Raw genomic sequence first — 16,913 nt, forward strand, 5'->3', positions numbered from 1 at the left:
ATGCTGTTACCACTTCAAAAACATACCTGGAGTTGTGTTTTGTTTACATCTTCCAAGCTCAAAATGCTCTGTTCCACCTTGTGATGTCATGAAGTGGTAGTTTTTAAGTCAACAGCTACATTTTACCTTTTACTCAAGAGAGATTGACAAACCCAGGGCTGAAATGATCCAAATGATTCTAGTGAAGGTGTGTAGAGTTTAAAAACACAGTGGAGCACTTCCTGTATTACCACATGATGACATCACAAGGTGGAACAGAGCGTTTTCAGTTTGCAAGAAGAACTCAGCCTAAATATGCAGGATGTGTGTGTTAAACGAATGAAACAAAACACAACTCCAGGTCTGTTTGTGATGAGGAAACAACATTATAACATAGACCTGAAAATGGTGTAATTTGGACCTGTTAAATGCCATCTTTAACTGTATTTGACTGTAAATTATTCTTTGTAGTGCATTTTACATCCTTAAGAATGCTTCTGTGGGATGATTTTGGCAGGGCTCTTTCTAAAACAAGAAAATATAATAGTTATAATTGGCATTGTATTAGTAAACGAATAAACAAACTAAAGAAACACTGGTACGATTAATAGGAGGTACTCAAGAGTGTGAGACTTAAGAGGTACAAAAGACAAAGACACACAGAGAGTACTGAAGCAGCCTTTACACAGAAGTAGCCAAAATTGTACGTAAGCAAGAGTAACGTTAATAATAACATTACTCAGGTAGAAGTACAAAGTAGTGGTCCAAGAAATTACTCAAGTAAATGTAAAAAGTATTTCGGAAAACTCCACTCAAGTAACTTAAAGAGTAACTGTTGGGACATGACATCTGATTAATAATTTGAAGTTAATTTAATTGGAATGACAAAATATTAAATAATGCAAAAATCTGGTTTGCAAAGGAAAGACACAAAAATGAGAAAAACTAAATCATATCTGGAGGAGCGGTGCAAGAAACACAAATGTTCAAATCATTTCATATTGTCGACATAAAGCTTTTGACACTTGTAGATTCACTCACAATGGGAAGAGGAACCAACACTTTTACTCAACTAAGTTAATTACTGTTACTTCAATAAGAATAATATTCAAGTAGGAGTAAAAGCTTACTCTTTAAAAAGTTACTCAAGTAAATGTAACTATAGATCAAACACCAAAAAGGAGAGGTATGGATGGAGTGAAGAGAACCGATTCTTTAACAATGACCACCTTTGCATCTGTACATATTTCTCATGTCTAATTTGGAAAACTTGCAGAGGGATTACATTCTGGTACTCTACTGGCCTTATACAGCCTACTTCCCGTCACTGATTGCTTACAGTTCCTGCATGGAATTAACCTCGCATGTTTCCTGTTTCAGTACGTCTGCCTCTCCAAAGCAGGAAAGGCCTCAAATCTAATCAGAGCTAATGCCATTTTCAAACCTTTGAGACGAGGCTGGTCATTTGCTGTAGCTACAAATGAGCTTTAAAGGCCCATGTTACGCTATTTTCCGATCTGTTCTAATGCTGTTTCCTTATCATATACATATCCGGAGTTGTGTCTTGTTTCATTCACACATGTAACACACACAATCCCTGCACACTTTGATCCAGCTTGTGATGTCATGTGGTGATACAGGAAGTGCTCCACTCTGTTTTTAAACTCCACACATCTTCAGTAGAATCATTTCAACCCTGGAATTGTCAATTTTTACTGAAGTCAAGGTAAAAGGAGCTGTTAAAATGAAAACTAGCACGGCATGACATCACAAGGTGGAAGAGAGCGTTTTGAGCTTTGGAGATGTAACAGACTAATAATAAAGTGTTACTCAAACATGTGTGAATGAAACAAAACACAACTCCAGCTATGTTTTTGAGGAGGTGAAAGCTCAGAAGAGTCAATTTTTTACCTGATTCCATGGAAATAGGAAGTTAAAACAATGCTTTGGAACGTTAGGTGATAGATATGTTTTACATCATTTCCATGGAAACAAGCAAGAAGAGGCCAAGTAAGAGTCAGGCTTGGGGAGATGCAAGCCTACACAGTGTAAAGTTTTTCAATGCAATAAATCAAAAAAAAAAAAAAAAAAAAAAAAAAAAATCCAACCAAAATGCAGGCTTTTATTTTAGTCTATATTTTATTTTAAAAAGTTGCATGCTCTGGCTTTAACAAATTCATTTATAAACCAATAAAAACAATTTTTTACTTATGTTGCTGACAAGTGTTTAAATACAATCTGATATAAATGAATTTCCAAGTATTAAAAGTTCTTCTCTTTTCTATAACTGAGACGCTAGGCATAAACTCACCACTAGAGGGAGACATTGCCTTTCTTAAACCAGGGGACTTTCCAAACTTTATTTCCTTTGATAAACAGATACAGGTCTCAGCTCGTACAATAAGAGAGAATTTACTGCGCAGTTTTAATGTTACTGTGTATACGCATAGGAATAATACCTCTAAAAGATATAAGACGCCATCATGCCAAAAGTAACAGTATTTTAGTCAAGTGCTAAAATAGTAACTAGTTCTTGTTCTAGTTCTAGTATGTAAATCATAATGAGTAGTTTAGTAAAGTAGGGATATTTTACTTCTGTGGGGTTTTAACTGCTAACACATAACATAATTTGACTTTTTATTGTTTTTAACATGTATTATAATAAGTTTCACTTTCATTTTCTCCAGCCTCCCTCACACACACATACACACACCCTTCAGAGCACTATCACAACACAATAAGCGTGCATTCTGCTTATGAAACTACTGCACATGGAATCAAGTTTGTCAAGTTGCTGTGTGCAGATTTGTATCCTGTTTTTGAATATTTATGGAGAATTGTTGAGGGGAGCATGGGTGATGTATTCTTAAGGGCGGAGCATTGGACAAAATCTTACTGCTAACGGTAAGAAGGGTTCAAATAGGGCCAGGGAGACATAACAAAGATACTCAAACAGGCATGGATGACATCTAAACCCCCTTAAGGTGTAACTTTGATAAAGGACCAATTTAGCATAATCCCCTCTCTTTCACAATGTTAGTAACTACTATTAAGGGTTTAAGTTGTTACTAAGCCTGGAGCATTCTTAGGTCTTTATTCAGGCTGTATTGAGGCAAATTTGTGGGTGGTTATTATAAAGTGTTACCCACTGTGATCATAATACATGTGAGATCTCAAATGTAAACATGTTGTTATTTATCTATGTAATAAAAAAAATGTATTTCTCTATCTTCTGCAGAATATGTAACAAAACTCTGCCAACCAAGGCCACGTTCAAAATACATCGTTCTAGCATCACCATTTGACCTTATCTGGACTCCCCAAGTATCCCATCATGCCTTTGATGGTCATCCCCACCTCTCAGCTTCTGTGGTTCCGATTGGCCGCATTGGTCTTCACCTGCGTAGCCTTCAGTGTGGTTAGCAGCGGGGGGTACCTGCCCCACGAGGGCTTAGCCGACTGGTGCATCTTCTGTTGGGCCTTCAGCTTCACCTGTACCGCCATTGTGCTCCTGGTGGAAATTTTTGGTCTCCAATCCCGCGTCTTCGTCTCTTGGAGCAACTTCCCCATCACTGTTGCCAGTTATGCCGCCCTCCTCTGCCTCTCCGCATCAATAGTTTTTCCTTTAAACTATTTAAAGGGCAACAACAACCGCAGTGAAGTAAGGGACCATCGCATCGTTTCGACCGTCTTCTCTTGCCTGGCTACGGTGGCGTACATGGGTGAGGTTAGCTTGTCCAAAGCTAGACCAGGAGAGGTGACTGGCTACATGGCTACCTCCCCAGGACTGTTAAAAGTTTGCCAGACATTTGTCGCTTGTGTGATTTTCATTTACGTCAGCAGCCCGGTATCATACGACCATCACCCTGGAACGAGATGGTGCATGGCTGTGTACTGCATCTGCTTCATCCTCTCCATGTTAATAGTGGTGTTATGCGTTGGGGAGCTCACCGGATACCTTCCTATACCGTTTTCAAAGTTTCTGTCCATTTATGGGATCCTGGCTGTCCTCATGTACTTATCAGCGACCATAGTTTGGCCAGTGTTTCAGTTTGATAAGCGGACCCCACCCGGGAGCTACAGGTCCAATCTGATCACTGTGTCTGTGCTCACTGCCCTCAACTTACTGCTATATATTGCTGACCTCGTTTACTCCGCCAGGCTAGTTTTTGTGAAAGCCTGAAACTTGTAATCAAATCAACCTGCAAAAATAGATAAAAGTGCCTAGTTACTGTAATAATGTGATATGGTCAAATGGCAAACACTGTCTACAATTATTTAAAAGCTTCATCCACGTGTTTTTATATAATGTATTTGAGCGAAAATGGTCCCAGTATATATATTGTATAAGCAGTTCCTGAGGTCAAAATAAGATATGCCGTTGATCTGGAAGTGCGCGTTAGCATGCTAGTTGTTGTTAGCTTTACCGTGATGCCAAGAGAGTTGTGGAAAGCACTTATAAACTCAGCGTGGTGAATAATTAGGATGCTCTGAATGCTTAGGGTAAGTGAAATTTAACTTGTGATCTCTGCAAAATGTTTAACTAGTTCTGACATCTGCCTTAAAATCCTGGTTTTAATCCTGAGACATCTAGAAACGTGTTCTGAAATGCGTGTATTAGTTCATCAGTTCATACTTCAGTTTTCTCTCAAATGGCCGTGTACAAAATGTGAAAGAGAATTCCACTATTAAAACATAAATAACAAATATAATCACAATGCTTGCCAGAAAAGTAGATGCTAGATACAGTTGTGGAATGTAACAAAGCAAAAGTATTGTAAGTACTGTACTTAAGTATGCATTTTAGCTAAGTACTTTAATACTTTTAGTTAAGTAAATTTTTTCTGGTAGATTGTCTGCCACCTGCTTGACTGCATGCTTGACTTCATATAGATGTTTAAGATTTTTCCTGGAATTTTCTACAGTATGGCCTTCAATTTAACTATTACCATGGAGACAAGTAGACCACATCACCAGGCCAGGTTACAGGTCAGATCTGGGGAGAAGTGGGCCCGCTCAGAGTAAGAATGCATGTCTTTGTGGTGGCTTTGAGAAATAAAAACACCTGTAAATGAATAAATACAAGATTAGTTTAATGCCATACTGCAGAATATCCCAGGCAAAATACTGACATCACCATGACACAAGCAGAGGGTGGATTCTCAACCAAAAAATTTACACAGTGCACCTTTAAGTAACAAAATTTAGTACTTTTTCCATCACGGGTTAGATATTGTTCCATAATTGTTCAGCTCATACTATTTTGCAACTTAACCATAAAGATCCTTTGTAAATAAATAGCCACATAAATGCCACATCATCATCTATGAATTAACTATGAAATGTGAACAAAAGCCTACCCATGAAACAGTCCACCCATTTGCAATATAAAATGCGTAGAGTGATGCAGATGGGAATGTGTCATCTCTAAAACCTTAACTGCCTCTCTATATTTTTGTACAGAGGGATATCAGTCTCGTCCCAACGCCCTCCTTCGCGCCTCAAGCCAGAACCAAACACGATCGTCCAATCAGATTAGGTTTTTTCAGTGACGCATATGAAACAAAGTAGCTCATTGGTCACCACCTACTTCTCTCACCTCACATTAACAGAGTGTACTGCTTCGCTCATTGACTCTGCAGACATCCACAATGTTTTTTTCAGTTTACTGTGAAATGTTTTTGCTTTATTTTATCTTGTGAACAGTCATATTTGTTTTGATATGGATGGATCATGTGTGTCTCTGATTGGCTAATCCACCTGTCAATCACCAACATCTGAAAACAGGGAGATTCAAGGGGACCAGACTCACATCTTTGTAAAGTATTGTGTATTATGGACCCCAGGCAACAGTATTAAAAGGTACACTCTGCAACTTTTCTATGGAGGGTCTGCCACCTGCTTGTCTCCATACATATTATCATATTATATTATTATTATTGGTATATGTGTAATATTCCACAGTTTAGTGTAGTTCTGATCTGAGAACTAATGTTTTTAAAGGGCTAATATAGAGCTATTTTCTGATCTATGTTATAATGTTGTTTCCTTATCAAAAACATACTTGGAGTTTTGTTTTGTTTCATTCACACATAAACGCATACATTTCATTTAACACACAAATGCTGCATATCTCTAACAGAAAATACTCTGTTCCACTTTGTGATGTCATGTGGCGATACAGAAAGTTCTCCACTGTGTTTTTAAACTCCATACACCTTAATTTTGGACTATTTCAAGCCTGGAGTTTCCAATCTTTACTGAACTAAAGGTAAAAGGTAGCTGAAAACTACCATCACCATGACATCACAAGGTGGAGCAGAGCATTTAGAGCTTTGGAGATGTAGACAGACCAATAAAAACGTGTTACTCAAACATGTGTGAATGAAACAAAACACAACTCCAGGTCTGTTTCTGATGAGGTGACAGCATTATAAAGCTCACAAGAATCCATTTTGTGTAATGTAAGACCTTTAAGATGTTTTTGAGCAATAAAAACAAATGCAATATTGGTGACGAGTTGGTGACAGACCCTCTACCACAAAAGTTACATAGTCCATCTTTAAAGTACCATTTTTTTTATTTTATTTTTTTATAATGTGTGTCAAGTGAAAGTGCACTGCAGGATTCTTTGTCACAAGATGCTTTCAAAATAAAATGCTTCTGTTCAGTTTTGTTCTTCCTTTATTTTAGACAAACATAGTTCTATCGGCTCTTTATTGGGCATCACAGGGGACTACTCATTACTCTAAAATATAGTTCATAAATCGTGCCTAGTTTTGTCTAAGTTATTTTCTTAATTTTGGTGAAGTTTATCATTGTACTTCCTGGTTGGACACGGGCAGCAAATATGACGTAGCGGTAATTCCATAACTGTAACCTAGCAACCACAATATTAACAAGGGCCAAAACTTGTCTAAATTACACAATAGTTATGATTAGATAAAAAAAAAAAAAAAAAAAAGACAATACCTTTATTTCTTTAAATCAGTGTTTAATCTGTCAGGAAAATGTGTTGCGTAAATTCTTCCTGTATTTTGAATGTAATTTTCTTAAGGTAGAGAAATTCTGTTTTAAAACTCAGCGCTAGTTCCTGTATTTTTGTACTTTCCTTCTAACTTTTCCCCCACAAACAGCCACTTAACTGATATAAGACTATGATAAATACACTGCCAAAAAAAAAGTCACCAACAATAAAAAGGTCACACACTCTGATATTTGGTTGTTTGATTATGCATTCACTGTGGCATTGTTCCGATAAACTTCTGCAATGTCACAAGATTTATTTCCATCCAGTGTTGCATTAATTCTTCACCAAGATGTTGCATTGATGATGGTCGAGTCTGACCGCTGCACAAAGTCTTCTCCAGCACATCCCAAAGATTCTCAATGGGGTTAAGGTCTGGACTCTGTGGTGGACAATCCATGTGTGAAAATGATGTCTCATGCTCCTGAACCACTCTGTCACAATTTGAGCCTGATGAATCCTGGCATTGTCATTTTGGAATATGCCCGTGCCATCAGGGAAGAAAAAATCCATTGATGGAATAACCTGGTCATTCAGTATATTCAGGTGTCAGCTGATCTCATTCTTTGAGCACAGACTGTTGCTGAACCTAGACCGGACCGACTGCAGCAACACCAGGCTATTTGCTTCGTTAAATCCAGGTGGGGACTTTTTTTTTGGCCAGGCAGTGTATTTACCACAGGTACTATCCCAACTACTATCTACTACTATCAAGCCTGTCACACACAACACATTTTTGAAGTTTTATATAGCCAAAGTAAATGTAGACAATAAATGATAATAGTGAAACCAATTCATGCCACTGACACAATAACCCAAGAGCAAATTTAAACCACAAAAACTATTGTAAATCTACAATATTCTTAGATAAATAGCTGAATTAAACAGTGTAGTTCTTAGTTTGCATTTGTAATGAGTCATAGAAGTTATCAGTTGAGCTTTCTGCAGCTCAACTCTTATCATATAGCCATAAAATAACCAAAAAAAGTAGTGCAAAGAAAATGTACACATGAAAAATATTGTTTCAGCTTTCATATATTGAATGGTAAGTCAATAGTATTTATTGTGACAGGCCTGTGGTTAATGAATAAAATCATTTCATCTCACATGTTGGCTGTCCATGGCATTCCTTTCTCTATTTTAGTTCAAACTAGTTCGTCCAGTAGCAGGAGCTCATTTGTTGCTAGTCAGAGGTGATTAATATTCACTTACATTTTCCCAGTTACATTTACTTGAGTTTTTTTTAATTATTATTATTATACATTTTTTTTCTTGCAGAATACATTTACTCTTACTTGAGTAATATTTTTCTTGAAGTAACAGTACTCTTGATTACTCTTCCCACTGTGAGTGATTCTACAAGTGACAAAAACTTGATGTTGACAATATGAAATGATTTGAACATTTGTGTTTATTACACCACTCCTTCAGATAGGATTTTGTCTGTTTTTTTTTTTCTCTTGGGCCACTTCTTTGCACTTCTACCTGAGTAATAATATTTTAAAATAAATTTGGTCTTTTCAGTTTTTGACTACTCCACCCACCTCTGGCATTTGTCAACAATGGTCCAACGGTGTGTGATATTTAAGATTTAAGTATTTCCTGTAGGTGGAGTTGTTGACTACAATACACATTTAGTGGAAACGAAACTAAACTGCCATTAAAATTTTCACTGAACATTTGAACACAACACTATGGCAAAAGCAGGTAAGTGAATTTTAACTGTAGCTTCACCTTTAAACTCAATTACTTTAAGTCTACATTTATAGATTTAAATAGATGGCATTTTTTTAAATTTTATTTAAAGGCTCAGATAGCAAAAGACAAAGTTTAAATCTGTCAACTGTACAAAAAGTTGTAGGAGTGACGACGTTTTGCTGCTCATCCAAGTCACTTCAGATTACTGACGGACACTGCCTTATATCTACCTGAAGGGAGGGGCTAACCACACTGAACCTGTGAACATCTATTGTCTCCAGTTTCAGCTGAAATTACTCCATTTAGCCCTTAACGACCCTACTATTGTTTTCATTGTAAATCGTACACATTTCAAAGATAGGACGGAGTACAAGGGTCACTTAAAAACAAAAACAATTTAATGAGAATATAGTCATAATTTTATAAGAATAAAGTTGTAGCCTTTTTCTGTGGTCAAGGCAATAAAGGCAAGAAGTGCTTGTCCAGTAAAATCTAAAATGATCGCGTGTCAAAAGTATAATTAAATAGTTTTGAATCATATCCGGAGAATGGAGTTTTTTCTTCACTTCTGCCTGTTTGACGCATGTTTGGCGCACCCTGCTGGTCACTGAGCACACTGCATCAACCGCGCTTCCGAACGTCTCATTAGTGAACTTGTGTTATTGTCGTCATAATACTCTGTCTGTTTTGACTTTTAATTGTGGAAGTGTTCTATTTTACCACAAATGTTGTATACCTTTACCATTATTTAAACACAAAAAAAAAAAAAAAAAACTTGTGTTATTGTCCCGAGCTACGGAGGCCATGCTGCGCCATATTCTATACATGCGCTTTTACAACATCGAGCTATTTATACAGGCCTAATAAATCACTTAATTGTTCAAAAAATATGCGAGAACACGAATTTGAACTCAGGAGGTTCAGAAACTATATAAACATGAGCTATAACATGCTTTATAAGGGCAGGTTTAAATATAGTGATTATAATAGAAGATAATGAGGAATTAGATGCATTTCCTCTGCTGACCAGATAAACGTAAAATTACATCATCGTCTAAAATTATAGGTATTAAAAAATATTTCAGAACACTAATTTGTAGTCAGAGATGTCAGAAAATATACTGAGGGTAGATAATGCATGTTTTACACTTTGTTTTGCTAGCATGAATTAGAATAGGCTAAAATTTAAAAACTGATGGAAAAATGTTACACTCAAAGATACATCACTCTGCAAAAAAATCAAACCATTTGCATTAAAAAAGATGTTATGCAAGAAACAAAAGTGAAAGTTTGATCCAGGGTTCATCTGCAGGGCTGTCTGTGGTTTAAGGTGCTCATGTGCTTTTGATTTCAGGCTCATACAGTGTAATAAGTGTCCAGTGGTTCGCTCGAGGTCTGTGGGCTAATTCAGGTAGTATACAGATTTCTCTGAAGTAGTTTTTGTTTTGTTTTGTTTTTCCATATATTTGATCTCCATTGGGTTAGTATTTTAGAACTTAAACAGTGGGTCTGGTTTTATACCTGGTTTAGCCCAAGTTTAAATTTGCATTAATCTGTTTCGACCTGGTTAAGATTTGGTAGTACTCAGAAGTACCACTCATCAATTTCAACGTATACATATTAGCTTTATGACTCCACGCTGACACAGCAGAGATTCAAGTTCAGAGAGCTCATAGTGCACTATCATGACCCAGCTCTGATAGGGATGGGGAAGTAACAACAACCAAGATGGAAAATGGTACATCTAAAGTTATAATTTATTTAAAAGAAATGTAAAGGTAATTCTGAAAGACTCTAAAATAGGCTATTTGTGATAACAAGCGATAACAAAAGAGGCTCTCAACAGAGAGTTATAAAGCTAATAGAGCTAACATAAGATAACTAAAATATACAAATTACAATAACACAAAAACAAACCAGTCTCTGAACTCAATCACAAAAGACAAGTGTCTCACTTTACAAAGTTGCAAAAACTACAGGGGAGACACAGAGCAGAAGTGGCATATCAGAATCCAGCAGACAGGAGCGGCAGAGGCGGGGCAGTTATAAGGTGTGGCAGCTGCAGGTGGAGAGCGAACACCAGTCAGGAGGAGGTCACTGGAGAGACTCAGTCAAAAGTTTAAGCACACAGTGTTTTGTTTTGTTTTTTTTTTGTTTTTTTTCATGTTTACTACTTTCTACATTTATATATACATACAAGGGGCATCACATATTTAATGCAAAATATATGGAATTATGTAAAAAAGAAACAAAAAAGCTAAAGACCTATTTTTTTTATTTTAATTCTTAGTATCTTGTATTCTATGTATCCACTCTTTGCTTTGTTGACAACATTGCAAATCCTTTTCCTTCTGTCGATGAGCTTCTTGACAAAGTCTCCTGAAATGGTTTTCTCTTCACAGCTGTGCCTTTAAAGGGTCAAGAAATGCCAATATTGTAGTGATCAAAGCAAAGGGTGGCTGTTTATAAGTTTTTGATGATGGTTGTTTTTTTTTTTTTTTTTTTGTTTAGCGTAAAAGAAGTTTGGCATTATTTTAAGTTTATCTTTTGTTTACTATACTCCATCAGTGCCATTCATAGTTTTTATTCCTTCAGTGAGAATACAATAATCATGGAGATAAAGAAGAAACATAAAAATGAAAAAGTGTCTCCAAACTTTTGTAGCTGAAGGAGGAGCTGGAGGCCTGGGGCTGTAACATGCACTGAAGTAACATGTAATTGTCTTTAAAGACTTTCTTTATTTTTCCAAACAGCAGCAGACAGGAGGATTGTGCTTCTGGGTAAGACCGGATCCGGCAAGAGCAGCCTGGCCAACACTATACTTGGTGACAAAGTGTTTACTCCTGGTCACTCCTCCACATCAAAAACAGTGCACTGTCAGTCTGAGACGAGAACAGTGCAAGGAAGAAATGTCCAGCTGGTGGATTCTCCTGGGCTTTTTGACACTGATCCAAACATCCCTGATTTCAAAGAGGAAGTCCTGAAATGCATGATTGAATGTGCAGAAGGAATCCACGCCTTTTTGCTGGTGCTCAAAGTGGAGAGATTCACCAAACATGAGCTGTCTGTGGCTGACGTTATCTGCCAAAACTTCTCACCTGAGGCTCTGAACTACACCACACTGGTCTTCACTCTGGGTGACCAGCTACAGGAGGGGGTTACTATAAAGGAATGGGCCGAAGATAATGAAGCCCTGAGCACCCTGATTCAGAAATGTGGAGGTCGCTGTCATGTGTTTGATAATAGATACTGGAACAACAGCCAGGATCCATACAGGAACAACCAGCACCAGCTCAAAGAGCTGCTCAACACCATCGACCAAACTGTGCAGAAGAACGGAGGGAGATGCTACACCAATGCAAACCTTGAAAAAGTCAAAGAAAAAATAAACGAAGAAACACAAATAATCAAAGCAAAACCAGAGAATGCCAATTTGTCATATGTGGAGGTCCGAAAGAAGGCTGAAGAGAACACCTTTAATTATTTCTGGCCCATTTTATCAGCTGTGCACTCAGTGCTGCTTTGTGTGGCCTTTTTCATTGGAAAGGCTCTGAGGTAAACTAGGCTGTGAAGAGTCTCAAATCAAGGCAAGCTTTTTAATCTGTTTATCTTTTTTCTGCGTCAGTCCAGTTTGTATGTTCTCGTTGCCTTGTTGATCAGTCTGATAATAACCTTTGCTGGAAATGAATACAAAGAGAATTTAAAGAAGGACTAAAAGTAGCTCTCAAATCAAGGTACTGAAGGGTTTTGATTTCTTGTTCTGTTTTATTCTTGAATAATAAAAATATTGTTGGAATCTTATTTCTTCTTATTTTTTTGAAAACACAAACGTCCAAACAAAAGTAAAACAGTCGTCTCCTCATATTAGCCACCAGGTGATGCTGGACCTGCAATGAAAATTGAGTTGTTTTTAAATTATAGGCTGTGTGTGTGTTTTAAATCCACTGTAAGTCTTAAATATAGGCTTTTAATAAACATAATAGGCCTGTATATAAGACAGATAAGCCATCATTTTTTATTGAAATTAATTGAAATAATAACACAGTCCTATAAGAGCTGAGAAACCTGTGACACCCATTTCCTGGAAACAGACTGGGTTAAAAACAACAGGAAAGTGAAAGTAAACTGTCAGTCCACTGGTGCTGCACAGAGAGAGCAAACACAGCGCCCTCGAGTATCAAAGTTACCATGGCAACCACAGGTGAGTGACTTCAAACTGTTGATGACCTTTCCTATACACTGCAGTCATTAAACTAATATTTGTTTTTGTAATAAAAGTTTAACATGTTATCTTGGCTTGATGTTTTTAAAGTTGCACTTTCACTTTTCTGGTGGAGAACTGTGTCTATGGAGGTGATATTGCTTTGGCAGGAATGTTCCACAGTATGGCATTAAGCCTATCTATTACTTATTTAATTACAAGTGTTTTTATTGTGCAAAAATACATTGAAAAACATGATTTCTTACTGTGGGCTGGGCCACTTTTTCACAGATCTGACTTGTAACATGGCCAGTGGCATCACCTGCTTGCCACCATGAAAATAGATAAGTGAAATGCCATACTGTGGAACATTCTATGCAAAGCAGTGACATAACCTACCCTCCACCAGAAAAGTTACATAGTGTACCTCTAATTTAAGCAATATTATTTACCAGTGGGGTTAAGAAATGTCTATAATAAATACATTTGAAGTAAATAATCCAATTCAATTTCCAAAAAACAACAACCCCAAAACAAAACAAAACAAACAAACAAACAAATAAATAAATGAAGAAAAAAAAAACGAAAAAAAAAACTTACAGTGTTTTTTATGTATAAACTAATATTTCTCTGGTTTAAGGCAAGATATGACAGACAGAGTGCAAACATATTATTGTAGTCTTCAAAAGAATCCAAAAAGAAAAAAGAGAGATTTATATTCTGATTTCATGATTTACAAATACATATTTTAACTACTTTTATCGGTGGGCGGAGACTTGAAAAATATTTACAGAACACGAAACATTAACTGGTTTAGTTTAATCTTTGTTTGTCAGGGCCATGTACACATTAAGAAAAGATGATCAGATTTATCTTCTGCTGTTATCCATCTGCAGATGAACAGGTGAACTCACAGTAATATTTACACATTACATTACAATTAACAAGAATAACTTAACTTGAATGAATATTAGTAAAATACAATGAAATGTCACTATTTCCAATACAGTATGTTTCCTGTACCTACAAATGCATATCTGTGTAATACCTCAGTCGTCCAAGTATGATCCAAAGTAAAAGACGAAGTTTAAATCTGTCAACTAGACAAATCTTTGTAGAAGTGAAGACGTTTAACTGCTCTTACAAGCCACTTCTTCAGTTCTGGTCTGATTGTTGGTGGACACTGTCTTGTATCTATTTAAAAGAAGGAGCGAACTACACTGAAACTACCACACCTGTTAGTAAAGGTTTGTGTTTGTTGGCTTGGTCTGTTGAACTATACTACAAGAAACATAATGTATTAGAAACTGTGACATTTCATTGTATTTTATTCATATTAATGACGAGATAAGTTAGTCTTGTTAATTGTAATGTGTAAATATTAGTGTGAGTTAACTCCATATGTGTCATTGTTTTGATGCCTTCAGTGAGAATACAATAATCATGGAGATAAAGAAGAAACATAGAAATGAAAAAGTGTCTCCAAACTTTTGTAGCTGAAGGAGGAGCTGGAGGCCTGGGGCTGTAACATGCACTGAAGTAACATGTAATTGTCATTAAAGACTTTCTTTATTTTTCCAAACAGCAGCAGACAGGAGGATTGTGCTTCTGGGTAAGACCGGATCCGGCAAGAGCAGCCTGGCCAACACTATACTTGGTGACAAAGTGTTTACTCCTGGTCACTCCTCCACATCAAAAACAATGCACTGTCAGTCTGAGACGAGAACAGTGCAAGGAAGAAATGTCCAGCTGGTGGATTCTCCTGGGCTTTTTGACACTGATCCAAACGTCCCTGATTTCAAAGAGGAAGTCCTGAAATGCATGATTGAATGTGCAGAAGGAATCCACGCCTTTTTGCTGGTGCTCAAAGTGGAGAGATTCACCAAACATGAGCTGTCTGTGGCTGACGTTATCTGTCAAAACTTCTCACCTGAGGCTCTGAACTACACCACACTGGTCTTCACTCTAGGTGACCAGCTACAGGAGGGGATTACTATAAAGGAATGGGCCGAAGATAATGAAGCCCTGACCACCCTGATTCAGAAATGTGGAGGTCGCTGTCATGTGTTTGATAATAGATACTGGAACAACAGCCAGGATCCATACAGGAACAACCAGCACCAGCTCAAAGAGCTGCTCAACACCATTGACCAAACTGTGCAGAAGAACGGAGGGAGATGCTACACCAATGCAAACCTTGAAAAAGTCAAAGAAAAAATAAATGAAGAAACCCAAATAATCAAAGCAAAACCAGAGAATGCCAATTTGTCAAATGTGGAGGTCCAAAAAAAGGCTAAAGAGAACACCTTTGATTATTTCTGGCCCTTTTTATCAGTTGTGGGCTCAGTGCTGCTTGATGTCGCCTTTTTCATTGGAAAGGCACTTTTTAAACGAAACTAGGCTGTGAAGAGTCTCAAATCAAGGCAATCCCTGGCTCCCATGGGCCCAACAGTAATAATCATTCTATTGTAAAGATGATGCCATGTTTTCTCTCTGATTTAAGCTTTTTAATCTGCTTATCCTTTTTCTACATCGGTCCAGTTTGTATGTTCTCGTTGCCTTGTTGATCAGTCTGATAATAACCTTTGCTGGAAATGAATACAAAGAGAATTTAAAGAAGGACTAAAAGTAGCTCTCAAATCAAGGTACTGGAGGGTTTTGATTTCTTGTACTGTTTTATTCTTGAATAATAAAAATATTGTTGGAATCTTATTTCTTCTTATTTTTTTGAAAACACAAACGTCCGAACAAAAGTAAAACAGTCGTCTCCTCATATTAGCCACCAGGTGATGCTAGACCTGCAATGAAAATTGAGTTGCTTTTAAATTATAGGCTATGTGTTGTTGTTGTTTTTTTTTTTTAATCCACTGTAAGTCTTAAATATAGGCTACTAATAAATATAATAGGCTTATAGGACAGATGAGATATCTTTTAATGAAATGCACTGAAATAATAATAATAACACAGTCCTATAAGAGCTGAGAAACCTGTGACACCCATTTCCTGGAAACAGACTGGGTTAAAAACAACAGGAAAGTGAAAGTAAACTGTCAGTCCACTGGTGCTGCACAGAGAGAGGAAACACAGCGCCCTCGAGTATCAAAGTTACCATGTCAACCACAGGCGTTGATGACATTTCCTCCACACTGCAGTCATTGAACTAGTTCACAATATTCGTTTTTGTAATAAAAGTTGAACATGTTATCTTGGCTTGATGTTTTTAAAGTTGCACTTTAACTTTTCTGGTGGGGAACTGTGTCTATGGAAGTGATTACTTTCGCTAGAATGTTCCACAGTATGGCATTAAGCCTATTTATCACTTATTTAATTACAGGTGTTTTAATTATGCAAAAATAAATTGAAAAACATAATTTCTTATTGTGGCCTAGGGCACTTTTTTCACATATCTGGCTTGTAACTTGGCTTGTGGTATCACCTGCTTGACTCCACGAAAACAGATAAGTGAAATGCCATACTGTGGAACATTCTAGGTAAAGCAGTGACATGGAGAAAACTAAAGGACATAACCTACCCTCCACCAGAAAAGTTACATAGTGTACCTGTCAAAATTTCTCACCTGTGGCTCTGAACTACACCACACTGGTCTTCACTCTGGGTGACCAGCCATAGGAGGGGGTTACTATAAAGGAGTGGGTCAAAGATAATGAAGCCTTGAGACCAACGGGTACCAACTATTTTGTCCATTTTGTAATAGAGGATTACTGAAGTCAGAGTGAATAATGTGAAATACAACTCCAGGTATATTTTTGATGCGGGAGCAATATTTTAACATGATTAAAAGCTCAAAAAAGTCAATTTTGCATAATTTGTGTTGTCTTTAAAACCTGAAGATCTCCAAATGTGTTCATTGTAAACGCAGCATTCCATTCAACCATTTTATCTCATGCTCAGAATTTCTACCATCAACCAAAAATATGCCGAACAGACCAATTCTCCAGCTAGGTGATCCTAATCAACCTATGACCCAAGACATGAAATTGGGTCATT

At 37.0% G+C, this 16,913-nt stretch overlaps 3 protein-coding genes across 5 annotated transcripts in view; 2 read left to right on the plus strand and 1 right to left on the minus strand.

Annotated features, from left to right (window-relative positions):
• The window catches only part of myadma (myeloid associated differentiation marker a), a 7,931-nt gene extending 1,282 nt beyond the window's left edge, over window positions 1-6,649 (plus strand). The window contains exons 1-2 of one of the 2 annotated variants that reach the window (XM_055228859.1): window positions 2,885-2,963; window positions 3,218-6,649. In XM_055228859.1, coding sequence (XP_055084834.1) covers window positions 3,314-4,162 — 849 coding nt within the window. In that variant the 5' untranslated portion in view covers window positions 2,885-2,963; window positions 3,218-3,313 and the 3' untranslated portion in view covers window positions 4,163-6,649. Of the gene's footprint in view, window positions 1-2,884; window positions 2,964-3,217 lie in introns of those variants that run through there. The other variant, XM_033983764.2, reaches the window with a different exon arrangement.
• Window positions 1-16,913, minus strand: part of LOC117386461 (acidic leucine-rich nuclear phosphoprotein 32 family member D-like) — a 146,332-nt gene that overhangs the window by 9,903 nt on the left and 119,516 nt on the right. The window lies entirely within an intron of this gene.
• LOC117386705 (uncharacterized) lies at window positions 8,686-15,617 on the plus strand. Its single transcript, XM_055229005.1, has 6 exons — window positions 8,686-8,713; window positions 10,059-10,115; window positions 11,458-12,259; window positions 12,330-12,333; window positions 12,815-12,905; window positions 14,491-15,617. Exons 1-6 carry the CDS (start codon window positions 8,701-8,703, stop codon window positions 15,303-15,305), a joined length of 1,782 nt encoding a protein of 593 aa, XP_055084980.1. The 5' UTR covers window positions 8,686-8,700; the 3' UTR covers window positions 15,306-15,617.

The sequence above is a fragment of the Periophthalmus magnuspinnatus genome, chromosome 18 (genome assembly GCF_009829125.3).
Source record: "Periophthalmus magnuspinnatus isolate fPerMag1 chromosome 18, fPerMag1.2.pri, whole genome shotgun sequence".
Lineage (NCBI taxonomy): Eukaryota > Metazoa > Chordata > Actinopteri > Gobiiformes > Gobiidae > Periophthalmus > Periophthalmus magnuspinnatus.